The sequence below is a fragment of the Fragaria vesca genome, linkage group LG4 (genome assembly GCF_000184155.1).
Source record: "Fragaria vesca subsp. vesca linkage group LG4, FraVesHawaii_1.0, whole genome shotgun sequence".
Taxonomy (NCBI): domain Eukaryota; kingdom Viridiplantae; phylum Streptophyta; class Magnoliopsida; order Rosales; family Rosaceae; genus Fragaria; species Fragaria vesca.
Genome location: NC_020494.1, coordinates 8,966,658 through 8,978,420, shown reverse-complemented (window position 1 = coordinate 8,978,420; position 11,763 = coordinate 8,966,658). Strand labels below are relative to the sequence as shown.

General features: G+C 38.1%; 1 protein-coding gene across 1 annotated transcript in view; it reads left to right on the top strand.

The window, feature by feature from the left end:
• The first annotated feature begins 8,524 nt into the window (after positions 1-8,524).
• LOC101302346 overlaps positions 8,525-11,763 on the top strand; it is a 6,835-nt gene continuing 3,596 nt past the window's right edge. Inside the window, exons 1-2 of the mRNA XM_004296699.1 lie at positions 8,525-9,033; positions 10,016-10,083. Coding sequence (XP_004296747.1) covers positions 8,723-9,033; positions 10,016-10,083 — 379 coding nt within the window. The 5' untranslated portion in view covers positions 8,525-8,722. The remainder of the gene's footprint in view (positions 9,034-10,015; positions 10,084-11,763) is intronic.

Here is an 11,763-nt window from a genome sequence, read left to right as displayed (position 1 = left end):
ATTCAGTTTTTCTCTCACAGGGTTTTTGTGACTTGACGAGGTTTTTGACGAGGCAACAGATCAGCACCATCGGCATATCAGCGCGCGGCACAAGGGGGAGTGTTCTAGGATATTTTGTATCTTTCTAGATATTTTTTATGTATGTCTTGGCCTTATGCCAATAGGATATGTAGTTAGACTAGATCTATGTATTAATATCCTTACCATATTGGTATTGTGTAATTCCCTATATAAAGGGCTCATATCAATGAATACGATGATGATTCTCTTGCTATCTCTTTGCCTATATATTTTATACTTCATCAGTGACTAAAAATATACGAAATCACTTAAATCCATAAAGCTTCCCTAAGATCATGCGAATGGTACGGTTACCAACCATACTTAGAAATTATCATAAAAAATTTTAAAATAAAACTCGATGACGTGTCTCACACGTCAAGATATTTTCAAATCCATAATTATAAGCGAGATTTAATTAACAAGTATAAATTTTAAATAATTTCTCAATCCGAAAATTTTCGCTAAAAATATTTTCAATGCCAAGATCAATAATCCACAAATAAACGAGAAAGTTATAAAAAGTGAATTACCGAAAATCTCATTTTCAAAAATCTTTTATAAACCTCAAAGAGTCAAAGTGCACCATTTAAACAATCATAGTGAAATCCGGAATTCATAAGGAATTTCCAAACTCAAATGCCAAATTAATAATCCGAGCTCAAATCTATAAATCATAACCAACAATTAAACAATGCATCCAACTCAAATATATTTCAAAACTATATCATAATCTGAAATTATAATATAAGCTCGGAAACTAAAGTAATAAATTATAAAATTTTGCATGCATATTTATTAAAAACCAAAGTGTCCACTCACAAATTTAGGCATAAGTCTGATGATATCCGAATCGCCACTCAAGCGAGATCCCCCTCGTATCCTGGCACAATAAAAATACTTAGGATTAAACTTTAATTCCGGAAAATAAATACTAAAATATAAACACCTAAATCTCTTCCGCTTAACCCACTACCTTTACTAGGGTTAAGCTTATCGGATTCATGCCAAACTCCACCCGCAACTTCATTTTATTAATTTCAACATTCTAAAACAGAATTAATGAAAATCCAATAATAGGATCTTCCCGAGTAGCATACCGATAAACCGACTTTGAAATTCCCAAACTTCAACCAACTTCAACCCAAAATTCACAAATTTAACATGAATGGACTCCTCTCATCATAGTCTACCTCACGTCACACCATAATGGCATTTTACCTCATTATGGTGGAAAAGACGGTGTATAAATATATACGCGCATATACCCTATATAAATTATTATATTTATATAGGGCTACGACGATTGCGTCTAACGCTCACGTCGCACCATAATAGAATTTGACCTCAGTATGGTGGAAAAGCATGTATATCTAGCTAGCATTCCTTCATATACATATTATTCTCATAAACATCCAAATATGGATATATATATATATATATACTCACCGAAATTCTCAATTTCGGTTATTCTCTTACAACATAAATCATCTCACATGCACATTATTTAAAACAAAAGTCCACTCACAAATTAGGCCTAAGCCTGATGTCGATCTGGGGCCTCGTCTACTCGAGCCTCCTCATGACCTGTTCCAAATATAATATTAATTTCCCAGCCGAAATTCCAATATTTACACAAAATAGGCAAAAATTAACCGAGAGCCCTAAACACGCTCATCATTGCCTAACTTCGAAATGGTCCACACCTCAACCCTAGAACCAGCAGCCGTAACTACACATTCCCACAGTTTAAACAACTTTAATCCAACTACCGGATTCTACATTAATTAACCGCCAAAAATACCAAACTTCGGAAATTCACAAACCTAACCAAAAGTGCTCCGAAAATTCCATAATTCATATCAATAAACTCCCCTTATTATTCCACACCTAAAACCATTAAAATCTCTCAAACAGCGGCGGCCGGAGGCCGATTTCGGCGACTTCCAATGCCCACCAAATTTTAACAAAATCTTCCTCTCAACTCCCTCTACAACTTTCCTAACTAGCACAAACACCAATTCCAAGCCTAACTAGGTCAATCGAGTAAAAACAACACAAAAAACCCTAGAGCTTCCACTCACCGATTCTCCTCACCTGAAACAAACTGGACCGAGTCCTTCTAGGGCAAGGCAACTGGGTTGGAGACCTTCAAAACCATATAAGGCTTGCCCGGATTGGTGGCCGGAGGAAGAAGTTCCGGTGAAGGAGACCTTTGGACAGCCGGAGGTTCCAAGCGTCGTTTCTCTCTCATGGCGGCGCTAGGGGGGCTGTCATCGGTCTAGGGAGGTAGCTGGGTTGATGGCCGACCGAACGGGACCGGTGCGGCGGCGGTTGGTGGCCGGACGGTGGTGAATTGAGCAGAAGAAAATCCGGCAGGGAAGAGGACTCGGGGGAGGGAAAACGGGAGAGAAGAGAGAGAAGTGAGGGGAGTGATGTGGGCTTTTCCAACCGATCCAAAACCTTATGCAACCCAACTCCATAAATTTACACTCCAAAATAATACCCTAATAAAAAGAATTATCTTTTTACTAGCCAAAATTTACCATTTTTACCGTCGTCATGTTTTCCTCCTACGAATAATTCTCCGTAAATAACCGTCCTCCAAACCCCTTTAGGGACCAATTAAACTATAAATTCATTGACGGAGACAGTAAAATTCTTATTATAACTAAGCTAGTAAATAAGGTAAAAATTTAAGGGTCGGGATGTGACATTGACTATTTAAACAACATTTCACAATATAAAAATATCATCATCAACAACACAAAGAGCACATCATAAATTATATCCTTCCACATAGATATATTTATATAAACAAACATAGATATTCCCCCTAGAATAATCTATCAACAACCATATTTTAACATCACAATATCACATAATCATAACGTGCATTTCACACATATACACGTGGATATAAATATTTAAAACAAAAATAATCTACCAACTCTAATTATGACTCATGATCGTAAGTCATTTTGAAAGATTATTATTAACAGAAAACTTGTTTTCACTTACCATGAGCCGTTGACGATCAAGCTCATTTATACTTAAAAACAAAATCATTTTCCCTCAAGGACAACTTTACAATTAGCAATAATAAACTACAAAGTAAACTCGGTTCCTTTATGAACCCATGTGAGATTTACTCACAATATAATAATATCATCGTCATCATCAACATCATCATCATAATCATTATCATAATAATTATCATCATCATCATCAAAATCATCCTCATAATCATCATCATAATAATTATAAAGAATTGGTCCCAAAGTGGACCTTGGTGAGATTTTATTCACCTAGAATCCCACTGCGTCTTCACAATAAACTCAAGAGCCAAGCTCAACACCAACTCCACAAGTTACCTAATTAACACAAATATTAACCTTAGTAACCAACATGACCAAAACACTTCCCCCTTGAACCAAGACTCTACCCTTGACCCAAGGTCTTGTCCGTCAAGACAACCATTCTTCCGAGACGTCCCAAGGTCATCAGACACTCAACAACAAATCCATGCTGCCTCCAAGTTCAAACTTCACAGTTTACAACCTAAAAATCAACAATGATTAACATAGCACTACCTAATATGAACTACCTAATCAACACTTAGCCTTATCACACAACAACACACTATCAACTACATACCATCCTCAACTCTTGGAGCCATCTGCTCCCCACAAACAAATCCACCACAATATCATTAAATCATTTCTAAATCCCATTTAAACATCCCCAAAATAAATTATACATCAACCTCCAAAATATTTCTAAAATATATTCCTAAGTATTAACAGAGAACCGAAAATATCATACAATATTCTTAAGGTAATCAGAGCTACTAAACTAGGGGAAGCAAGAAAATACACTGGTAGGTTAACAGGTAACCTACTGATGAAAAGTGGTGTTGATGTTGGTAACTATGCCTCGCCTCCTACTAGTACCGACCCGAACTCTGGGAAACATTCGAAAACGTTAAAGTGAGTGGACAAAAATAAATTTAATAAAATGGACGAATAAAAATATTTATGCTTTCCAAATTTAATTTTCAAAGAACAACAAATGCATGCCTCAAGCGATAAAACTTTTAACTCATAAAATATCGAGCCTCTCAAGCTCTAATAAAAATAAGTATGTATTTACACACGTCCATACCCCCTATATAGATTTTATGGATTTAAAGAAATTTATATAGGGCTGCTACGCTCGCGTCTAATGCTCACGTCACACCATAATGCAATTATTTATTGCGCCATTAAGGTGGACAGATGGGTGTATATATACATGCCCATACCCCCTATATGAATTAAAACACTCATATGGGGCTACGACTCTTGCGTCTCACGCTCACGTCACACCGTAATGGTGGCTAATTGCTACACTATTAAGGCGGACAGACACGTCTGGCTAGCTAGCATTTATATACATACTCTCTTTATAAATATACATATATATATATATATCAATCGAAAATAGGATTTTCGGTAACTCTCCGAAAATAAAGAAAATTGCAAATTATCCGAAAAAGCAATAAATCCAGCAGAAGAATAACTGATCATCAAAATAATGCATCACATGCTTTTAAATTAAAACAAAAGTCCACTCAAAAATTTAGGCCTAAGTCTGACGTCGATCCGATGTCTCTTCTGCTCGAGCCTCCTCACGTCCTGTTTGAAATATATAATTAAATCCGCAACTAAAATTCAATACTTATATAAAAATAGGCAAAATTAAAAGTGAGCCTTATAAACGCTCAACATTGCCCAACTTCGCAATTCTTAATTCAATACGGCCCGAACTTCACCACAAGCACCGACAGCCTTAATATAACCTTCTACAGATTTAACGATACTAATCCAACAGCTGGATTCTACCCTATTAACCGCCAAGTTCACCAAACTTTGAAAAATCCCAAACCTATCCAAAACTCTTCAAAAAATTCCAAACTTCACATCATTAGACTCCTCTCAACATAACAAACTTAATACCCTGAAAAATTACCCAAAAGAGGTGGCACAGCCATCTGCTCCGCCGGCAGCCTACTCTGGCGACCTCTAATGCCTACTAAAATCCTCTCAATACGCTCAACAACTTCATTAACTAGCACCAAGTCCAATTCCAAGTCTAATTAGGGTAATCAAACCAAAACAGAAAATGGAACCCTAGAACTTCTAACACCTGATTCTCCTTACCTAGATCAAGAAGGAGTGAAACCTTTTGAAGTTTTGTTGTACGGGAGGAGAGCTTCCAAATGAGCCAAGCAACTCCGGCTATGGTGGCCGGAAAAGAGAGTTCCGGCGAGAGGACAGCCGCGCTTCTAAGGATGATTTCCTTCGTTCGGCGGCGTTACTAGCTTGCTCACCGGCCCAAGAAGAGAGAGGAGGAGACGGTGGTCGATCGGGACTAGTGCGGTGGCCCAGTTCAACTGGACGAGGTCGGACGGAGGCCGGGAATTCGACGGGGAGAGAGGAGCTTGGGGGAGAGGAGAGAGAGAGAAGAGAATGTTTGGGGTTTTTGTCCCAACCGGATCCCAACCCAACACTTTAAAAACCCAACTCCAAAAACACCCCAAAACACATACTCTAATAAAAATTACCTTTTTATTAACTAAAATTTACCCTTTTTACCATTTTCAACAAATCCTCCTACGTAAAATTTCTCCGAAATAATCGTCCCTCAAAACATCTCTAGGGTCCTTTGAGTTATAAACTTATTAGAAAAACGGTAAAAACTCTTATTAACACCATGCAAGTAATTAGGGTAAAAATTGAAGAGTCAGGATGTGACAAACACAGTTGCCTCGGTAGCTTCATTCAACTCCCTATGTGCCAAACCAAGCTTCGTCTCAAAAATAATATGGTCTTTGATTAATAAAAATATGTCATGGGTGAATAAAGCCGCAACATCCTCTTCCAAATTTTCCAAGTGAATATTCACTACCTGAGAAAACTGCTGAGACCTATAATCATCATGCATGGCTCTGTTCCTCTTTCTCTCCATGGTTTTCTCCATACAGGGCAGAAACTCATACAGCCTCATTGTGTCACCCAAACCTGGTTTAATGCTCAGACCTATATTCATCATGCATAGCTCTGTTCCTCTTTCTCTCCATAGTTTTCTCCATACAGGGCAGAAACTCATACAGCCTCATTGTGTCACCCAAACCTGGTTTAATAATTCTGTGCATTCCCTCACACCTTTGGGTGCTTAACATCCCCCCAAAGAAATGGTCTCTGAAAAAAGCCTTCGCCCACTGTTCTTTTTCTTATACATCCCTTGAATCCAAGAGTTGTTTCCTGACATGTTCATTGAAACAAAGCGTTGCCACGCCAACTGCCAGTCATCCACACTAATTCCAAAAAATAACAGATGGTAGAAATCTCTCTGTTTTTCCACATCTCCTAAATGCGAACACACATTCTTACCAATATGCCATGTACATAGACGGTGACGAGCTTGTGGCATAAGAGTATCCACGACATTTCACATTGCTACGTCACTTTCGGTAATAACTGAAATGGGTTGCTTATGTTTCATGGAAGTAAGAAAGGTTGTTAACACCTATTTGTAAGTTCCTCTGTTTCATCAACCAACAATGCACACCCAAACAATATCGTGCCTCTGTGATTGTTGCTTCCCCAACAAATACCGCCAAAAGCTTCCCACATATATATATATATATGTTAGTTTTCTATGTACTGTCGAATACAAGAACGTCGCCGAATGAATTGTAATCGTTGAGCGATTTTCCATTGTTCCAAAACGTATTAGCAAGCCTCCTATCGACATCCGTACTAAATATGTAGTAGAATTGAAGGTCCCAAATGGCTTTCATATTCATCCAAGTAATTGAACACTGTGCATCCCCGTCCATCATTATTTTGCCGTGCTCCGCTTGAACTCTGTTGTAAAGGTCCCTCACTGTAAATCCCATAAACTCATGCCCTCATGCTTGATATACGAGGAACTCATAAACACATGTTGTACAAACACAAACTTTTCTCAACATCATCACCTGAATAAGGTCAGGCTCCTAACATATCGATTAGCCCTCATAAACTGCCTATGCGGCAATCGGGTAATATAATGGTTGTATTCTGTGTGACACGAGGACACAAAAAACACCTCATGTTGGTAATCCCAATTCATTGTAATTTGGGCGGGACACTCGATTCTTGAAACTCTGGCAGTTCTTTTCCTTTTCGGCCTTGTACTTAATTCACTAATATTGCTTGAACAACTCTCACTACCATCCGACCTTGATTTGCATTGATTTGTGTCTCGCTTACCCTGCCTTGAGCAAACTAGTTCTCTTCTAATAACTTGATGTGAACCCCGAGATTTGTCCAGCTTATGCTTCGTCATGCTGAAACCCTTAGCAACTGAATATGATAGGTAGAATCGATCAACATGAACGACACATTGGCGAGATCACAAACTATAAGGTCCTTGTACAGCTTCCCATTAAAATCTGTGACTAACTCATCCCCTTCTAGACTCTCGCTTTCTTCATCTTCATCAACCGAAACCATATTTGAATCTTCATCTTCATGTTCTGACTCAGTTTGAAGCAAATTTGTGGTTTCATCTAAATCATTCATATTGCTTCCCATACCACTTTCTTCCATCAGAAACCTGGTATACAAAATCGGTCGTTATCAATTTCTAGCATTAACAAACTAAACAATCAACATTGCCCATAATAGTTCCATAGGTATCAAAATTCAAACAAAAGACGTTACTGGGAAACATATCTTGGTCTTTATTGAATTCACTTACTTCTCCTCTCACTGTTGAGAATGATAATGGATCTTTGCGACCGGATCCGCTTTGCGACTCAAAGTCTCCCGATGACTCTGTCTTCCCCCTTCGCTCTCGTCCTAATAGCTCTTTCTCATGTATTTTTGTGAATTGGATGGTGTTCTCTTTGTCTCATGTTGCTGGGTTCTGATTCTGAATGAGTGGATAAAATGAATATCTTAGATTTCGATTGTGGAAGTGATTTACCCTGAGGTTGGGTTGTAAATTATAGAGGCATTTTGGGTTATTCGACCACAGTTTTACCTCACATAACCCTAACGTTCGACATACACCTGTTTTCGAACGTCAACTGCCACCTCCTTGACCCCTCACCCCACGTCCCGTCACGTCATGCCATGTCAGCAGGAAGGTGCTAGTGCAATTATACGTCCGTGCATAGCATGATTTCCGGTCAATTTGGTGTCATGCGAATCTAATTCCCTCTAGAACAAGATGAAAGGCTTTCTTCCTGAAGAAGAAAAATGCTTAAAAGTCAAGAAAGAACAAGGCGGCAAGCATCGAACACGCGACACAATAACAGCAGCTTCTGTCAGAAATCAATTCACCACGTGCATAAATACCTCAGATTTTTCTTGTATTAATACCAACACAGTGAACAGTACCCACTTCCATAAATAAACACAACTCCTCACAACAGAAAGCATTACCAATCGGAACCCGTCATTTGGTTTGAAAAAAAATCCCCGGAAAACCGCTTAATTTCCCCGCCTATATTCACTGAAAACCGCCCACCGAATCCACCACACTGCTCTTCAGCAGTAGCTTCAATTTCACTTCTCACATTTATTTGAATTCCGCTTCATATTCTCTCTCTTGAAAAGCTGAAAACCACATGATTGCAGCCAACTCTCCTCTAAACTCCGCATCCCCGATCCCCGGCCCGAACCCGACCCGAACCCGCCGCCCTCTCCACCTGGAGCTTACGTCCTTCTCCGAGCGGAGATTCTGTGCGACGCGGACCAGGATGGATTTCCTGCAGAGATTTGTAGGCGGAGGCTGCTTCCGGGGATCCACGCGCCAGGGGCTCAAGGTGGAGATTGATGGCGCCGGCGAGGATGTCTTCGATGCCGCCGCCGCCGCCGCCGCCAATAACAACGCCGTTCCCGAACATCTCGTCGTCATGGTCAATGGAATTATCGGCAGGTACGACTTTTCTCAATTTTTTTAATTTTTTTTTAAAACTACAGAGCTGAATTTCTATCTGCGGTAAAATACGCTTGATTATATGATCTGCTACAAATGCCTCGTTGTTTTCCGAAAGATTAGATTAAAATGAAGCACATTCAGTTCAGAAATGAGATTAGATTAAAATGAAGCACATTCGGTTCGATTTCGGCTTACTTGACCTTGGCATGAAAGAAGTAAATGAATGAGTTCTAAACAACAAATTGAAATGAAGCACATTCAGTTCGATTTCTGCTTACTTGAGCTTTGCTTGTAATTGAAACCTATAACTTGCATATTGAGTGTTTAATCATATATAAGGAAAGCTTCAAGTTTGGAGTGCTTGATTCCTAAAGTTGCTGAATTGTTCAAATTTTTTCTATTTTAAAACTTAAAACTGCACAGCTTTTTGTTTTTTAACCCGGCTCGTCGACTTGAGCTTGGGCTGTAAGGCTTGTAGTTCTTAATTTCTGAATTTAACTGGGGAGGGGAAATTTAAATAACTAGCTTGAACGTTTGGACCAGCATTTAAGTAAGTATTACATATTAATGTTCCTTTGTATGTTTTCTCCAGTTGAATCTTTTTGTTAGTGATTACATGGTTTTTCATTATTTTGCTACGTATTTATATGTTACTGAATTATTATGTTGAGTGTCTCAAGCTTTGATAAAAATTAACCAAAGCTTAAATTTGGGAACAAAATGTTATGCAAACCCAAGCTTGACTTAAGTACATTCTTGAGTCGAGCCAAGTGTTATAGGGATGTCTCATCCTTAAATCACTTTTGCAGCCTAATCACTTCTGCCAATATGTGACTTCAAAAGTTACCTTACTCTACAAATGCAGTTACTTTGTTTTGTCAATTTGAGCATTTTATGTTTTTCTTTTCTTTCTACTCATTTTGTTTATTGCTGTGTAAAGATATCTGCATTGATTGAAATTGTCTATCCATGATTTCAGTGCTTCAGATTGGAGATATGCTGCAGATCAATTTGTGAAAAAGCTTCCTGATAAAGTAATTGTGCACCGTGAGTGCTCTTGCTACTTAAGTTCTCTTCTTAACATGTTTATCGATGATTTTTTATATCTAATATCAGTGGGAATGTCAAAGTTTAAGCTTGAGTACGTATATGAGAATCCGCAGAATGAACATGAGTACAAAAGTGTTTAAGAAACTCTTTCCAAGTGTGTGCTGAATATGCACTACATAATACATCCAGTAGTTACTTAGATGGGCATGTGTGCGCGCGTGTGTGTTTGTTTTGAATATATATGTAGCCTGGTATGTTTGTTGGGTTTTATCGAGTTCCAGTCCTGCAATACAAGGTTGTGTGAAATGTCCACATTATCTATTAATAATTACTATTCATGTGAGCTGCACGTGGCACTCGAGGTAAATATACTTACAGTCTAATAATAAACAAAGAGGTAAGTTTATTTATAGACTCTCAAGGCGATAGGAAATGGTTATCCAAAATCCACCATCTAAACATGGTTCTTCCTCTATTATCCTTGCCTGAAGGCCCCCAATTGGTGTAAAGGTTCATGCTATTCCATAGGAGCATTGAGTTGCATCATTCGTGTTGAAACAATTGAGCAGCTGATAGCTTCTACTGTTTCACATCACATTCATTTCATAAATATTTCATATATCACTTTAGGCAGAGCTGCAGACCTGATTCGTGAATACAACATCTCATCCTTTGTCTTTCTCAACTTTTCTATCTTTTTTCTATTCTTGTTTCAATGTTAGCTCTATCTACTGGTTCTATGTCTTAGTCATTTCAAAAAATTTAACTGCCAAAGTACCTCTAGATGAGATATCTTTTAATTAATGTTCTAAAAGCTGTTCTTAATATGTATATACTAGCCTTTTACCCGTGCATATTTGCACGGAATCATAATCACAATCAACTAAAGATAAGTGTGAGCGGTTAATTAAGTTTACCGTATTATACAGTTATTCGTCATACTAATCGGTAGTTTTTATAATTATTTATTTATTTAATTTATTTTTATTTTTATTTTTATTTTGCTTTTACTATAACAACCCTTGGTTTTTATTTGTGTTAGTTGATTCATTAAGGGTAATTATGGAAGTTCACAATTTGGTGAAGCTTTTGAGAGCTTGGTTTTATAGTAGTAGATATATATATATACAGGCTTTTTTAGGTAAGGATGTCCTTATTTATTCTTACGGTGCAGATTTCCACTTTAGACCAACTTTTCGTTCGATTTTTCACATCTCCACCATCTAGTCTTTAGATACTAATGTATAGATCATCTCTACAAAATTTCAGCCAATTTGGTTATCATTAAGACACTCAAAACTGTGTTTTTCTGTTATAAACATGAATGATTCAAGTTGAACAGAATTATGTTCATCCATTAGTTTAATCGAGTTTGAGTGCCTTAATGATAACCAAATTAGCTAAAATTTTACAGAGATGATCTATACATTAGTATCTAAAGACTAGACGGTGGAGATGTGAAAATTCGATTGAAAAGTGAGTCTAAAGTGGAAATCCGCACCGTAAGAATAAATAAGGACCTCCTTAGCCGAGAGAGCCTATATATATATATATATATATGAGGCCAGATATGAAGCGCACGGAGCTCCGTTCGCCACCTTCCGGTGCTGACGACGGTGCGCCTCCACCCCAGCAGACTCCAGCAGCGTCCTCGATCACTTTCTCTCCCCGGCGAGT